The sequence below is a fragment of the Stegodyphus dumicola genome, chromosome 3 (genome assembly GCF_044657685.1).
Source record: "Stegodyphus dumicola isolate Sdum_Otavi_A_Nest chromosome 3, ASM4465768v1".
Classification (NCBI taxonomy): domain Eukaryota; kingdom Metazoa; phylum Arthropoda; class Arachnida; order Araneae; family Eresidae; genus Stegodyphus; species Stegodyphus dumicola.
In genome coordinates, this window is record NC_140770.1 from 66936820 (window position 1) to 66954820 (window position 18001).

The window sequence follows — 18001 nt, forward strand, 5'->3', positions numbered from 1 at the left end:
AACTAAGTTAGGTAAACATAAAAACTAGAATTTTTACTAAGATAAATAGCAATTTATACAATAAGATAAATTGTTGTTAACTCAAAGTTGGGATGGGGAGCAATCGGGCAAAATTCTATTTATCATACTAGGAGTACTGAAAATCATCAAAATTTCTCACAAAGGAAATTCCAAAGCAATAATCATAGAGCAGGAGTTCAACCGTGTAAACATGCTAAGAACTTTAATCAAACTGTGTGACAACTGTTCACAGTTTACCATTTACTCAAGGGTAGTGATGAGTTGGTACTACCGAACCGGGTATTTTGTAACGGGTACTGAAAAGCAGTACATCCAAGTACCCGTTACTTCAGTACTAAAATCGGTACTTTTCGGTATTCGTGACTTCTGTACCGAAACGGGTACTTTTCGGTATTCGTTACTTCTGTACCGAAACGGGTGCTTTTCGGCATTCGTTACTTTGTAATGAAAATATGCGTCTCTTATCGGTATTCGTTACTGGAGGATCGATGAGGGTTCAGCTCACTTCAGTTTTGGTACGAGGACAGTAGTATCTGGTTGTATTTGCGAAATGGTGATATGCGCTCCTTGTGTCCATGAATGGTCTGCTCCTCAGACACTTCTGTAGTTGACATGTTTTCTGATATTCAAAATCTTACTCCGTACAGGTAAAATCAAACACGTGGTGACGTGGCAGAGTTCCTTCAGTGCGCAAAATCGTTAGCTGCGTATTTCGGTACTCCAAATCGTTACTAGGGTACTTCGGTACTCCAAATTGTTACTAGGGTACTTTGGTACTCCAAATTGTTACTAGGGTACTCCGGTACAGCAAACCATTACTAGGGTACTACGGTACAGCAAACCATTACTAGGGTACTACGGTACAGCAAACCGTTACTCCAGTATTTTGTTACTTCGGTACTCCAAATCATTACTTGGGTACTCGGTACTTGAAATCGGTTTTCAGTACTTTTCAAAGTAATGGTTACTTGAGCAACGGGTATTTTGTACCGGGTACTTGTCTGTACCCATTACTCTCGTACCGGGTACAAGAATGTACCGAAGTTGCCCATCACTACTCAAGGAGAGAGGGGGATAAGAACTTCTGGAAGCTTAAAGTAATAAATCACTGTTAGGGATTTAAAAACATGTTTTTCAGTATGTTGCTAAGTTGGTGAGAAATCACCAGTTGTCCCTAAATAGCCACTCACCCCATATCTCTGGTTGTACTTGAGTTATCATATCACCCCAATATCACTCATAAAAGATCTATGAAATGCAGCAGCTAATACATGAAATAAATAGATATAAATTTCCTTAGAGGTCACAAATTCAAAATTATTTAAAAGGCACAGTAATGAGAAGTCACCAATTGTCCCTAAATCGCTACTGAGCCGAGGAAGAGAATTTAGCTCATATCTCTGGTTGTATTTTAACTTTCTTATCAATCCAACATCAGTCAACTCAGAATTAAAAGAGCTACAAAAGCATGCAGCTAATGCATGAAATAAACACATACAAACACACAGCCCAAAATTCAAAATTATTTAAAAGCCACATTAAATGAATATAAAGTTTTTATTCAATAATAATTCATATTAGGGATTTGAAAACATATATGAATATAATGAATATAAATTGTGTTTAAGCCATGTTTGTTTATATTTTGAGTCTTACGTCTGCATTTCAAACTCAATAAATGTATTTATGCTGTAATATGTCCTTCAAAGTAGTAATTTTTCTTGATAATTTTTGAAGATGCACTTGAAATTAAATCACCGTAGCTATTTTTTACTAGTATTCCACATATTTTAGTAACATTTTATGCTACTTTAGTGCTTTGTAGTAAAAGCTGAATCCACTTTTTTTTTTATATAACTAGTTAGCATGACGACTCAATTTTGAGTACTATGTGTGCATTCAGATAAGTTTTATCTAGCACTGCGCTGATATGGCAACATCATGTAAGGATTGGTAACTGACTGATTTTCAATTTGTTTAGGTCGCATGCTACTAAAATGAAAAAGAACTTTAAAAAACTATTATAAATATATGAAAAACCCTATTATTAATAGAATAACGACAGTTAACAATTAATACTGAATGCATAGGCAAGATAAGAATTGCAAGTTATTGTCCTGATTAAGTAAGAATCTTTGCAAGCAGCCAGAGTCTCCAGTCGAGACTTCTGAGTTCTTGCTTTTTCTTAAACATTTTGCAGACTGAATTAGTGATGCTGTCTTAATTTTTCAGTTGTAATTTGTCATAGTTGGAACAGTATCTGAGAAGAAAAGGGATCATAGGTTCCTTATCCTCCATGAAATCAAAAGGTTTTGGTGACAGATAGAGTGCAGATCTCTTGACACTGAACGTGAACTTATGATTCTTGAAATGTCAGGTGAAGCTGTAACTGAACAAATTATGCTTCTGCAATGTCAGAGCCTGTCGTCTCATACCTCATAAAAAGTGGAACACTGTGACCTGTGCGAGACTGTGCACATGAATTTCTTATCTTTGTGCAGTCCACTACATACTCCGCTTCCAGTATCATTGTGATGATATGTAAGAAAGGAAGGTGCGCAAAAAAATTTTGAATATTTGTTTTGACATGATTTGCAGGTCTAGGTTGTACAGTATAAGGAGAGTAAGTATCCATATCCGTATTAGACATAAATGCTGGTTTCACATGGTCAGTTGAGAGTGAAGCTATTTTTCCATGAATGGATAATTTGGAAACTTTTGCACCACATTGGAGCATTTTAAAAACGCCGTAATGCTGCATTACACATGTGAACTGTTTTTAAATCTTCGTGGGTAAACACTGTTTTTGTTCCATGGGATCCAGTTGGTTTGGGTTTAAGCTGCTGCATGCAGTTTCAAAGTTGTTCGATGTATTCAGCTAGATCAGTTTCAGCTTTCAGTGTGCTGAAAAAAATCACCTGGAAGTTGAATTATAGTTCCATATACAAGTTCAGAGGGAGTGTAACCAATGTTTTCTTTGAGAGCTGTTCTCAGCCCAAAGTAAAAGTAGTACAGTTGGTAAAATTTCTGCCCATTTCTGAGTTTTGTGACACATTAATGCAGATTTAAATGGAGGGTGGACTTCCTCAACTAAGCTTTGAAGATGACAAGCAGTTGTGCACATTCATTGTTAGCCTAACAATTTGGTTAGAGCCTTCAATAAGGAAGACTCAAGTTGATATTGATTGGTTGTAATAATAGCTAGAACACCAAAGCGAGAGATCCAGTTCCTCTGCTACTGTTGTAGCTTGATGATGGAGATAGCTTCTGTCCATCTAGTGAACCAATCGATAGCTGTTAGACAATATGTGAATCCATTAAGTTGGAAGTGGGCTGATGTAATCTAAATAAATATGTTTAAATTGTGTAGAAGTTTCATTAAAAAACTATGAAGGCATTGAAGCGCGTTTGTGTATTTTGGCTTTCTGACAAGGACTGCACTATCTTGCCATTTCACGACATCTGTTGATATTTGGCCACACCTATCAGCAACAAGCCAATTTTGACGTTTTTAGAATGGCTAAATGAATTAAATTATGTGTGCAATTAAAATACAATTTTTGGAATGTCTTAGGAATATAATGTCTTGCTAAGTCAGTAGATATATCACGATGTAATTCTGTTCCTCAATTTGGAAGTTTAACTTTTTTATTTGTAAATAATTGTTAGTATTTAGTGTTTCTTTTAACTGATCATCTGTTGTTTTTGCCTGAGCAGTTTCTTCATAATCGCTAGAACCCCTAATTTTAATTTCATGAATGTGAGATAATGTGTCGGCAACAATATTTGGTTTCTTTTATGTATTGGATATCTGTTGTAAATTGCGAAATAAAGTCTTATTGATGATTTTGACATGGGGAGCATTTTTTAGGTTTTTGTTTGAAAGCAAATATTAGTGGTTTGTGATCGGTAAACAGCATAAATTTGTGTCCTTCTATCATGTATCTAAATTTTGGACTGGATATGTAGATTTCTAATAATGCCTTGTCATATGCACTGTATTTCTTTTTCAGTGATTGTTAGCTTTCTAGAAAAAAATGTTAGAGGTTCCATTAGTAGCTTATTTTAGAGATCCACCAGTAGCGTAGTGAGATGCATCAATTTGAAGAATTAGAAATGTATTTCCCGAAGGATATGCTAATAATGTAGCATTTGGTAACTGTTTAGCATTTTCAAAAGCTTTACTTGTTTGAACAGACCAATGAATTTAGCGTTTCTCTTTTTTTTTTTTTCTTTTTCTTTTTCTTTTTTTTTTTTTTTTTAACCTTTTAAACATTCTATGAGTAGTGCTTAGTTATCAGCTGCATGGTGCACGTATCTACAGTAAAAATTTAGTAACCCTAAAAGCTTTCTGAAATCTTTAACTATTTCTGGTCTTTTGAAGTTCACATTTGCATCTGCTCATTCAGGTAAAGGTTTACTCCCATTCTTGGTTATTAAAAGGCTTAAGAATTCTTATTTTAGCAACACCAAAAAGGCACTTTAAGTCTTTAATGTAAGTCCATATTGGAACAAATTACAAATGCTAAAACGTTATTTCCTAGATACTGATTTGTAAAGAATTAATGGAACTTGTTGCACTAATAGCTACAAACTTAGAGTAAATGCTTGAAAAATAAATAGTAGAGAAAGAAAAAAGTATATTTAATTGAAAAATCCAGCGCTTAAGCTTCAGAGGATTGAAGTAAAAGCAATTAGTACAAAAAGATTTTTTTAATTATTAAAGATTATTCTATCTGAAGAAAAATTATGTGCACCATCACAATTGTATCATGTTAATTCCAAATTTTAGATCATCAGTTTGAATCTAGTAAGATGACTTGTACACATGACATCATAAAGGCTTCTTTAACTATTTAGGTCAAATAGAAAAATACTAACCCTCCACAACCACTAAAGGACCAAAAAGTATGATCCTGGCAAACATCAGTATATCATCAATTAATGTAATAGTATTGGCCATCGTGCCACTTTCCTAGCCATCAGGTGCTTGAATGTGATATGCAGGAATGTCAGTTAGTCGGGAGGAAAATCCTCATATTTATGGCACACTTGTTTCCTTTTGTTGAGGAAGCACGTGCTTTAATCAGTATTCTTCATTCCTAGAATTTTTCATGTTGTTTTCCTGCTGGGGATTTGGATATTGGACTTTGTACCGTATATATATTTAATTCCATTACATACTTATGTATCTATTTACCTATCTCTCTCTCCTGTTATATATGTGTGTGTAAGAGAAATAAAGAATATGTAAAAGATTAAATTAGCAGCATATATTTAATTCCATTACATACTTATGTATCTATTTACTTATCTCTCTCTCCTTTTATATATATGTGTGTAAGAGAAATAAATCTCTCTGTACTGTGTCATTTCAAGATTAATCCATGTCATAGGACTCTCATATAATTTGGATGATGTAAATGGAACTAAAACTCAAACAGCCAATAATAATTTTACAGCAGTATTAACTATCTAATCAAAATGTACTGAGAACACAAATTATATATATGTGTGTAAAAAAAATAAAGAATATGTAAAAGATTAAATTAGCAGCATAAAATTAATTTTTCTTCTCTATTCTAAAAATAGTAATCTATCTGTACTGCATCATTTCAAGATTAATCCATGCCATATATGACTCATATAATTCAGATGATGTAAATGGAACTAAAACTCAAACAGCCAATAATAATTTTATAGCAGTATTAACTAGTCAATCAAAATGTACTGAGAACCAAAACTAACTCGGTCTATTAAGATTTCACCCTGAAGATAACGCTGCACTCTGTCTGCTTCATCTATCTTACTGAAAATTTATCTAAAATATAAACGTTTTTTCAATAGGCACATTTAATGTGCCAACTTGATTGTGGCCAAAGCATGTTTACTGAAAAAAAGTTGAATTAAATATACCTTGACTGCCAAATTTCTTATTCTTTGTGGATCGGCGTTTCAGCATTTTACAACATCAAAACACTCGCTGTTCATTACAAATTAAACCACCTGCGTTCTACTACAGAATCTATAAATGAGAAAATTAGTATGGTGTAAAATTTTGAGGTGTATCATTATTCTTAATACAGGGTGATCAGCGAATAAGCCCTGATTTCAAAATTAAATATCTCTACAACAAAGATGGATAGAATTATGCGGTAAACTGTACTTTTATTAGCAAAACTGTAAAAATGGTATACAAAAGTTTAGAAAATTTAGTTATGAAAATCGTTAACAGATGGCACTCTGTGCTGAAAACTCTTTCTCTGAAAGGAAAAAAAATAAATAGAATAAAGTGAAGCAGCCTTTGCAATCAAAATACAGTTTTTTCAAAATGTTCACCGTTCGAAACAATGAGGTGGCGTAAACGAACAATGAAATTTGACATCACGTCTTGCAATGTCTCAACGGAAATGGAATCACATGCAACACCAATCAACGATTCAAGCTCATCTAGAGTAGTGGGGTTGTTTCAATTGAAGGTGTCTTTCAATGCGTCCCACAGAAAGAAGTCACAAGGATTTAGATCGGGAGAATATAGACGCCAAGCTATTCCTGTATCAATAAATTGCGGATTTTCTAACGCAATTACTCTATTCCCAAAATATTTATGAAGAAAGCGAAAAACTTTATCTGTTTGATGTGGTCGAGCCCCATCTTGCATGAACTAGCCGATACCTGATCGATCCTCCAACGCCAGTTGAGTGCTGCCAAATTGTTCCAAAATTGAAACGTAACGTTCAGTAGTTATCGTTTCTCATACGAAAAAGGGTTCGATAATGCCTCTGGCGCATACCGCAGCCCATGTAGTAACTTTAGGAGAATGCAGTGCTTTCTCTTCACATAAATGAGGATTTTCGGAACCCCAAAATCTTCAGTTTTGTTTATTGATTCCATTCAAATGAAAATGTGCCTCATCTGTGAACCAGATGCAGCTCACATCAAATCTGTCATTGTCGATCGTTGTTAGAATCTGATTCGCAAAGTCAACCCTTTGTTGCACAGCTTTCATGGGTATAGCCTGATGATTTTGTATGGAAACAGCTGTAGGCTATTTTTTAATATTTTTTGCATGCTCGTGTACTTCAACCCTGTCTCTGATGCAATCCATCGGATGCTTTTCCTAGGATTTTGCTGAACAATTCCAAAAACTTTGGCTGCATTTTCAAGAGTGACTACGGTTTGCCTAGGCCCAACATTTCCCTTTCGATCATTGGCCACGCTGCCAGTCCGTTCAAATTTCGTGAAGAGCATGCGAATGGTTTTTGCATTAGGTCCAACTGGAGGGAACATTGAATCAGTTTTGAAAACTGCGACGTTTTGCTGTAGGACTGTGTTCTAATCGGTGAAATTCCAGAACCAAAAAACACGTTGTTCAAAGGAATACATTATTTCACTTTCTACGCTAGCATTTTTTTCACTAGCCAACAGTCGAACTGGTCACTTTCGACTTCGAAGCACATTTTAAATATATTGATTGATAGGACATTGTGATTAGAGCGCCATCTGTTAACGATTTTAGTAACTAAATTTTCTAAACTTTTGTACACCATTTTTACAGTTTTGCTATTAAATGTACAGTTTACCGCATAATTCTATTGATCTTTGTTGTAGAGATATTTAATTTTGAAATCAGGGCTTATTCGCTGATCACCCTGTAATTAATGGGTATATAAAATTGTTATAATTGCGATATTGTGTGTAAAAATTTTTGGAAAGCCTTTCTTGAAGTTTCAAAATTGTGATGTGAATGCTCCAGAAACAAGAACTTTTTACAGATTGGAATCAAATCTTAATAGGACTCTAAAAATTTGCAATTACATTAAAAGAATATAGTGCATAAAATTATTATTGAATTCAAAATTTTATGACTTATAACTTTTTTATTGTTCAAAAGTTAATTTTACGTTTTATATTTTCAAAATTATAGCTATCATATTTTGCTGCTCTAATGCTTTTCCTTCCACCTTGCTCTCTCAACGTTTCTTTTGAAGGGAGGATATGTAAGATATAACAAAATATGATGGCTTTTTTAAAAATAGTTGGCAACCTCAAAATTAACGATTCTAGATTTTATGCTCTCCCCTTAATTCATCTATTCTCTCAAATTCAAGATCTTTCCATGTTATGTAACGCTTAATGCAGATGCCTCTTGTCCAATCAAAATAATTTTAAACCAAAACTTTTCTAACTCGAACTGAAACCTTTGGCTCCAGAACCAGAAGAAGGGAGTTCTTCCTTTAAATTGTGTTGTCCACTTTCACTTAAGCTTTCCTCCTGGCAAGATGCTTTGCTGCTTCGCTTCTCAAATGTGTGCATCATTTTCTTTTAAAAAACTAATGTACGTAGAAATTTACATAGCATATTTAGTTTATGATTGAATAAGTGTCTGCCAAACTAATTGGATATGTGTGAAAATAAAGATTGGTGATTTATTACAAAAAGCAGTTTCATTATCTTCGTCTATGTGCATTGAACCTCTGGGCTATGACGACAGCAAGTGGATTCCTTCTTCTACACTATAAAAAATTACATATATATATATATAATTTTTTTATTTATAGATTATGGAAGAGGCACATATTGATGCAGTCATGATTCTTGGAGAAGCATTTGCTTGTAAAAAGGAATTTGATTTTAGCCAACAGAACATGACACAGAGGATTCATCATTTAGTACCCATTATGTTAAAACACAGAGTAACTCCTCCACCAGAAGAAACATATTCTCTGCATCGGAAGATGTCAGGTATATTTTTACTCTGTACAAAACTTGGATCAAAAATTAACTGCAGTAAATTGTTTGATGATGTTTATGCTACCTATACAGAAAGAAAATTAAGTGTTAATCTTTGAATGTTAGTTACATGTACAGTTGTTGTTTATTAAAAATTTGCTTGTGAAATAAGATATATTAATTAGAGCGTCTGTTTCTTAGTACAAAGCAATAAAATTCATTGAAAATAGTAGTATTGTTCATCTCTCTTGAAAGTTTCATCACTTATTCTTTATTTTATAAACATCTGGGATGGAAATGATAAGTTAGATTCCAAAGATGGGGAATAGAATCAAATTTAGATCAATAAACTGATGAAATCAGAATTTTTTCCTTTGACATTCAAATTTAAATTATTTCGAAAGCGTAATTAGGATATGAATAGAAATTTATAGTGATAAAAATATCAGTTCCGACTTTAAAAAAAAAGCTAAATTAAGAAATCAGAAAAATAAAGACACAGAGATTCTGTGGGTTTTCATGTAAAAAATAAGTTAAAAAAAGTTTTTTTTTTAATTCTGTTTCTAAAATTAGTCTTATTTTTTCAGAATTCAGTTGTAAGACTAATTTTCATTTGCAATATTTAAGTAAAGATTATCATTATGCTTGCTAAGAATCCATCATTGAGGAAAATATTTTATTGAAAAAAAGACACTTATACAAACTGTGGAAACAGCTTCCATATAGTTTATTTTTATGCTTTCTTCATTTATAAGTTAACTGTGGTCAGTGTTTCTGGTATAAAATCCTTCATTGAAAAATGTATTTGTCCATAATCAAGTAAACTCGATTGTTTTTTCGTCTGTAAGTAACCAGTCAATTAACCTGTTTTTTTTTCCCTAAAGATTTGAGCGAAAATTTATTCATAAAACCTTTCAGTATATTTATTTTCATATGCTGTATTTTATAAATAAAGCATTCATCTGTCGCACTTCATTGCTCAGAGATGACTAATAAACGTTCTTATTTATGCAGTGACAACCAGTTGTAATATGCTGAAATGAATTATCACGCTAGTAAATAATTCAAAAGCAGTATAATAAAGTGTCATTTTGGTCATATCTATTTCTTTAACTAGTGATGGTCAAACAGCAGCATGTAAGTCGTATCTGGCCAGTTACCATAAACTAGTGTGCAAAACTTAAACAACGAGTTCATTTCTCAGTATACACCCATGAAATTGTTGAAAAGTTTTTTTTTTTTTTTTCGATCAGTGCTATGATAAATCAACTCAATAGAAAGGTGATTTATATGCAAATATCAGCACTAGGACATCAGAGGGTACGTCAAGACATGCAGAACGCGAGGAATCAGTGCGGTCAGTGCAATACAACTTAAAAAAAAGAAGGGAAGGTGCATTTCCAAGCATTCTTCTGCAATTGAAAGTGAGACTGTACATGCAGTATGGCTACAAGAAAACCTCAGGACATCTTTACGCATTGTAGAATTATTGGCAAACTTGAGGAAGGCCATAGTTTGATGTCTGTATCCAAGAATTTGAAATTGATAAAAGCGTTATCTCACGAGTTTGAAAACTATTTCAAATGACAGATACAGCTTTAATAAAAGTTGGTGGTGGTCAGCCTAGGAAAACAAAGGTGACTGATGACTGATATATCGGCTCTGCAGGCGAAAAGAGATGAAAACCAGATAGCAAGCAAAATTGTTCAGCAGTTGCACTCGGTAACTGGATGATAGATGTCTTTGTTTACTGTGGCCAGACGGCTTCATAAAGATGGCCTATTCGCTCACTGTCCTAAGTGCTGCATACCATTGACACCAGCCCATCGTCAGCACTGTTTACAGTGATGTACAAAGATTGATATCTCATCATTGGAGTCAGGACCTCTTTGCCGAGTCATTGCCGAAGATTATTACTGAAGTTATCCTCCTCCATGAGCGTCTTTTCCAGGGTGCCATTGGTCCCGACTTTGTTTTAGAGATGACAATACACGGCTATAAAAAGACTCATGATGTTGAGGATCTCCTGGAAAAGAATATATCCACAGAAAGTGTTGGCTAGCATGCTTTCCTGATTTAAATCCCATTGAACAGGCAAGATACTTTAGTGAAACGGAGTAAGTAAGATACTTTAGAGTCCCATTGTGAGATACTTTACAGAGATGCCGGGCAGCACAGTCTTCAATAAAGCCTTTTTCTAATTGTTTAATATTGTATGTGTCCTATTAATTTTTTTGTTACTATACTTTCCTCGTCAAGTACTGCATTTTGCCTCTGTATATGAATTTTGTATCCCCCAATTGATTTTTTGCAGAATTACTGCTAAAAGGTGAAAAGCTGCTTGTTTTAAACACTAGTTTATATAGTATGGCCTATGTATTTCTTATTTTATTCAAATAATTTTATAATTTCAATTGTTAGAAATGTAAATTTCATATGCAGTTTGAAGGTATCTGCAAAATTCGGTAACAGTTTCATTCTTTTTCCCACAAAAAGGGTCTGTGAACTTCAGTGTGATCAAATGCTTAACAAAATAAGAAAGTGGATCTGGTATGAAGAAATTATTCCTGTAAGAATAATACCTAGGGCAGAGAAAATAAGTCTTTTGCAATACTCTATATCCATTAATACTTGATATTTGTGTAATAAACTTTTCTGCCATGAAAATTATTAAATTAAAATTTAGAGCCCGATTAACAGATGCTACATTGTCAGTTGTACTCAGGAATATAACAGAAATGAAACTTCAAATCTGTGTTAACAAATTTCTCTGTATATGATGGTTTTTCTTTATATGATGGTTGTACAAATTAAATTATCTTCATTTAAGTAAGATTATAGTAAGTTAAGAATATATGTATTCTTAACTGGGTTCTAAAAGACAATTGAAAAAAAAGTAATTGAAAGGTCTTCCCTTTATCTATTTTAATTGCTCTTAGTGTTTTAGTAATAAGAGTTGCTTATGTCTTAATTTTCTTACCTTTAACTGGAATAATTTGTTTATTACTTCTTGAAAGTATTTATTTTTCTTATAAGTGTTTTTGTAAAAAAGATTGCAAAGAACATTGAAATATATTATTACAAGAACATTTCAGTTTGACCCTAACCAATGGATTTTGCACGCAGTAATTCCTGCATGAAGGTAAATCCTCTTACAATCCTATTATAGTCTCCAGATTTAGCCACCAGTGTTGCTCAGTCGTCAGAGCTGTTCAACACTGGATGTGCACAGAACAAAATACCTTCTTCAAAGAAAGGACTACAAGACTTCCAGAATGATAGGAAAAGGTGTGTTGCAGTATGCAGGTATTACTACAAATAATGACATACTTGCATGTATGCAATATTCCACTTTTTCAATCATTCCATACGTCCTGTTCTAAATTAAAAGGCCATGGCAAGGAATCAAAAGTAGAAATTCATTCATAAAAAATACTCACCTCTGTATTGTATTAAAGCATGAGAGAATTCCATAAAAACCATCTTAAAAGATACCATAATTTTTTAAGAAGTAATTAGGCTATCAATGTGTAAATCATTGCCAGCAAATCTTTGTGTGTGTGTCTAATAACTGTATGAATTTGTGATTTGTATGAAATTTCAGAGAGATTGGTTTGCAAACTATCTCTTTAAGAGCTCCTAGTTAAAATAAGCTTTCAGATTATGGCAGTTTCATGTATTTGACAGTTTTATATATAAAGGTATATTAATTTTGATTTGGTTTCTCTAGGAAGAAAGTTCAGTTAGTAAGCTGTTTTTATTTCTACTAAAGATCTTTTAAAACCGAAATGGTCTAGTTTACATAGTTAGAGATGCGAGGGGGGCACTTCTTATGAAACCACTGCTCCTGTAACTGATGTATGGAATGTTGTTTGCATAGAGTTAGAATAGCATAAAACCAAAGAGAGAGTCCTGTGTGACGCCTGCAGAGATTTTTCGACCTATGGACTTAGTGTTGTTGCAATGAACGACAAAGTAATCTGTAATACAGATAGGAATTGATGGTGTAGTCTTAGAAACCCAAGAGAATTAGTCTGCGTGTGAGTCCCTGCAATCATACGCAATCAAAGGCTTCTAATATGTGGAGAAAGAGCACTCTGATGATGGATCAATTCGTCAATCTTTGAACAAGGAATTTAGTGAGACGGTAAAGTTAATATGTCCTTAAGTTCCTTTTCAGAAAATCGTGCTGCTGTGGGACTAAGGTATTGTTCTCCTGTATAATGTCATTTATTCTTCGTAGAATAACTTCTTTTGCAATCTTGGTGATTGTCGAGAGCAAGCTTGTAGAGTCCAGTGAATGAACTTCTGACTGTATACTGGCGTAGCAGGAAACTACACAAGGGAAGGGTTAAAATACCCTTTATTAAGTCTTTTCAAAATTTACAATGCGTCAACTTGACGCTAATAAACTTCGCCTCTGCTTGGGCTGTAACTGAAAGTCAGATAATTGAAACTAAAAGTTGAAATGTTAACAAGTGATAAAACTAGCCTACATGGCTCAGCGAGATCCCATAACTTAAACCCTCTTTAAAGCTAGTGGCAGCAGATAAATGCAATTAACTATAATAATGCAGATAAATGCACCTGAACTAGCAATAAGCAAACGTACCTACGACAGAAACGGCAGCTAGAGTCTAAGTCTCTCTTTCTGCTACCGAAACTTGGCTTTTAACTACTTCCTTCAAAGTAGAAAATTTGCATTTCCTTCCGCGTGCTACAACATTTAACTATTCTGGCACTGACAATTAGGGAAATGAAGGCTTACAGGAAAGGTCTAAACTCAAACTTTAAATTGTTAGTTAAAATAAATATAAATCCCTACAAGTTTATCGGCCGATATGCAACTAGATCATTTGAGTCCTTTCCAGTCTTGAGAATAGCAAAGGTTATAGCAGTTTTCAAATGGTTGGAAAGTGATGGACTCTGATCATAACTGTTGATAATATTCGTAACTTGCAGAGGATCTTTGAAGACTGCAATCCTTAATCATCTTATTATTATTATATCTAATCTAGAGCTTTTCTGATTTCTTCTCTTTTCTTCTAATGGGCATATGAATGAGGGTATGTTGTTCGTGTGTGTGCTTGAAAAGAATTATGTGTTGATAAAAACTAGTATTCTGTTTATGGAGGGGAAATATTGTTAGGGCGATAGTGAGATGCATAGTTATCAGTTAGTGACTCAGCTTTCTCAGTTTCTGTGTATGCAGTCACGTTGGGACGTTAAAGGATGGAATAATCGTGTTGCATCTCTTAGAAGCAGAATTCCAGACAGAATTGTCATCCGAAGAAACTAATTGTAAGTACCTGATCCAGTCGTTCTTAAATATGGGCCCCGACCGCTTGATTGAGCGTTTTTAAAATTCTGTCGTCAGGGCATCGTGATCTTTGTTGCATTTAACGTGTATAATTTTGCCTTTTAATGACCTCCCTAATGGCATAATTTGTATACCTTTTGGATTCAGGAACCTTTTTGCTGTTTTTGATGAGAGCAGTGTGCAACTCATTTGTGAATTCAATAGTTGAAATATCTCGCTCATTTCTCGTCTGCATGGTACGGATAGTGTAGTTAGTATTGTTTAGAGCTTTGCCAAAACCTGTTCAGTTAGTAATTAGTGATCTTCTGTGTGACATACTGTAGTTGTTGGCAATTTTCTCAACCACGACCGGGATGTGATCGAACTATCATTCGTTCATAGTCTGGATATACATAAGAGCACTGACGTTTACGAATAGATAAAAATCAAGGATGTTGGCATATCCAGCACTATGCCATGGTTTTCCTAAAATAGCAGCTAGAAGATTAACCCATTGGGAAAATCTGTATATTGTGCGCCCACAGCTATTCGTATCATTGCAGCTCCAAATGCGGTGGCGTGCGTTAAAATCTCCGCCTAATATAACTAGAGTGTTAGTGTTGTTTAGAGTGTGCTGATCACAATACACATCATCTACTAGTCTGTTTGATGGTATGTAGGGGGAGATGCAATTGATTGAGCGTAGTGGGATGCCGTGATGGTGATGGCTAGAGCTAAAAGGTTGGCAGTATTATGGAATAATGAGAAATGGGATGTTAACTAAAATCAAAAGGCCTCCTCGAATGGGGCGACCTTCAGTAGATCTGTAAGTCTGCGTGGCATAGTTGCAGATTTTAAAATGACTTTACGGGACAAGCATGTTTTCTTCTAGGACTGGATTATCAGGGCTGTAGACATGTAAAATTCCTTGAGCTGATATGCGTTGTTAGAGAATTTTATGATAACTAACCAGTTATCTATAACTTCAGTCTTTACTACAACTTTTCCTTTCCGTATTCCTCACCAGAATGCAAATTAGTAGTGAGCATTTAATCTAAATAATTAACACGTTTTTTTCCATAGAATATTAACTTTGCGGGAAACGATTTTGCTGTAAGCGGAGTACCAGATAGAATAGGACGCATTTGGCTCGTATTCTCCTTACGCATGAAGAGAACCAGGAAAGTATATGTTCACCCAATCCGGTGTTCAAAACCAAGTCGAATTATGTTAGTTCTGTCTTGTCCACTCGGCTTTTGGGAGATTCAAGCATGTAAGGAAATCTAAGATTCGTTCCGTACATAAAATTTCCTTGCAAATACTTAAAACAAAAGTCATATCAAAATATTAGATTTCATATTTGTAATTTCCCCCCCCCCCACCAGAGTTGGGTTTTACTTGGCTTATCCATTTGTTTCTTTGGATCAAACTCGGAAACCAATTTTTTACCTTCTGTTAATTGGATTTTCTTGAAATATTTTCACGTACGTATCTGATGACAATTCCACAGAAAATTTTCAAAATCATGAGTACAATTTTTATTTAGTGTTAAATTTTTCTCGTGTATCTTTGTTTAACAGCCAAAATAATCCTTAGAATTTCGAATTCTACGCCATTAGATCGGTCAGAAATAATATTTCAGAATTTTTTTGTGAGACTATTTGGAACATTTAAAATGCTTTACCAAATTTTTGGTGGTTTTTCAAAAATTTTTTTTTTTTTTTTTTTTTTTTTTTTTTTTTTTTAATCCTTGAATATTGATAGTTTTTTTAAGCAAATGATTTAGCCCTTTATTGTTACCATCCCATAATATTAAGTGATGTATATCTAAATCACACAAAATTGTTATTGCAAGTATTTAGAGTGGCTATTAATTATGTTAGCCTCTAAGAAACTTCTCTCCAGCAGGCAGGTTCCTAACTTAGAGAGTGGGCTGCCCATACAGAGATCTGAAATATTTGTTTGCCAATTTTTATATAAATAAAAATCTAGCAACACACACAGCCCTAGACGAAATTCACGGTAATCGAGCGGTTGCTGCTGCGCTCAAGCCCACCACTGGTCGAGCGGTAAAGCCGCTGGCACTGTTAGTTCGGTCCAAGGTTCTAATCCCGGCGGAACGGTCTGGCTGCATGGGCGTTTTCGTGGTTTTCCTCATGTATAACTTGTATAAGAGCCAGTTTCCCTTTGAAAATCCTCCACGAGGGCATCCCTTCCCTTTGACAGATGGTCGTCGCGGTGCATTGCCGTAGTTAAATAAACCAAACCAAAGCTGCTGATCTCAAACGAACCACATAAAAATAATGGTTCTAGTCACCACGAAGGCAGCAAATGTTCCTCGTAGCCTGCGGTGAACAGACGCCGCAAGAAATCAGTTATGAGGGGGGGTCTAGGCTTTTGGCTGTATATAGTGTATCGAGTACAGCACTATAGTGCACTAGGTTATTACGCACTTCGTTTTACTGGAAGAGAACTAAGTCACTTAACTAATTAAATCATTAATTCAATCTTCGTAACGTAACAACTTTTTTATTAAGCAAAAACAAGTTACAAAAAGCAATCGCCTGCATGCGAGTGCAAGCCGAATTACACAAGTCACTGGATACAGATACAGATCTTTTCGTAACAATTAAAGTTAGTTTTAGGTGTATGAAATAATACAGTTAAGAAAGTAAATAACGGTTCAAAAGTCCTTTTGTGAGGCATAACTTGCGTGCTATCGAGCACTTCTTATTTTAGATTTTGACTTGAATTATATTCTACGTTTTTAGTTTCATCGCAAGTGTACGGTGCCTTTGTAACGAGAATTCACCAGGTTCAGTATAGAATCTAATTTAGTTTATGTGGAATAAGAGAGAACGAACCTACAAGTTTGGTTCATAATATGTTGCACTCTGCATGTCTCTGTCTCTTCATATATTGCACTCTGCATAGAATTCGGTGACTCCAAGGACGAATGAAAACATGGACCTTATAAGAAATAAATCAACCCAAAAGGCTTTTCTCCCTCTTCTGATGCATTCCTGGCCTGTCACCTTGACCACATCCGGAGGAGTAGGGACGACTTGCAGAAACTTGCAATGGTTGGCTATTGCAGTGTGCATAATTGTCAAGAAAAAGTTGGTTGTAGCGCCTCATTTCACAAATTAGAATTTTTAGATATTTTTATTTTTGAAACTGAGATTGATTTTTAAAAATTTAGCATATTTATCAAGCATAATTAACTTTCCAAATAATTATAAAGCTGTTGCATGTTTTCAGGTCTGGTTATTTTTTTAGCTTTTCCTATGCTGTAAGGAAATTTGTAACTTCTTCTTTTAGAAAATAATATTTTAAATCTGAACTAACAGAAAATTTCAAACAAGCAATTTTCTCTTATAATTTTTATTGGTGTAAATAAGTAAAAAATACTAAAATATCTAAAAATGAATGTTTGAAAGTTTTTGCTTACAATTCTAAGTTGTGCTGCTTTCTTAAGATTATAGGTGAATATTATAGCGTATTTTTTATAAAGGAGTTTTATTTCAATTATATTTCACAATACATCGTAGTGCTAAACACTTTTAACATCTTAATAATTTTTATACATTTAATTCTAATGTCAAAATTGTAAACTGTAATACATTTTATAGTTTTTTTTTAAATTTAATTCTGCATAAGATTTTTTCATTTACTGTGAATTTAATTTATTAGCCCAAAGGTGCGGTAGCCCAGAAAGCTATTAGTTTTGAAACGGCATTTTGCGCTGTTTCATTATAAACGTCCATTTCACTTTGTAAATTGTTGTTGCCAAATATTATCCCCTTGTGTTATATTTAAAGAAATTTAACAATGAATAATCTGCATGAATAATGTATGTTTCTCGCACTGTAAAAAAATGACGATATCTAGAGCCATCAAATTTTGAATAACGTAATCCTCTACCCGAACAGCCGAATTTCGAATTTG

The 18001-nt window shown here is 34.1% G+C and overlaps 1 protein-coding gene across 3 annotated transcripts in view; it reads left to right on the forward strand.

The window, feature by feature from the left end:
• Coq8 (ubiquinone biosynthesis protein COQ8, mitochondrial) overlaps positions 1–18001 on the forward strand; it is a 138245-nt gene that overhangs the window by 104348 nt on the left and 15896 nt on the right. The window contains exons 13-14 of one of the 3 annotated variants that reach the window (XM_085812963.1): positions 8583–8766; positions 11251–11323. In XM_085812963.1, the coding sequence (XP_085669089.1) occupies positions 8583–8766; positions 11251–11291 (225 nt within the window). In that variant the 3' untranslated portion in view covers positions 11292–11323. Of the gene's footprint in view, positions 1–8582; positions 8987–11250; positions 11324–18001 lie in introns of those variants that run through there. The other 2 variants (XM_085812962.1, XM_085812960.1) reach the window with 2 other exon arrangements.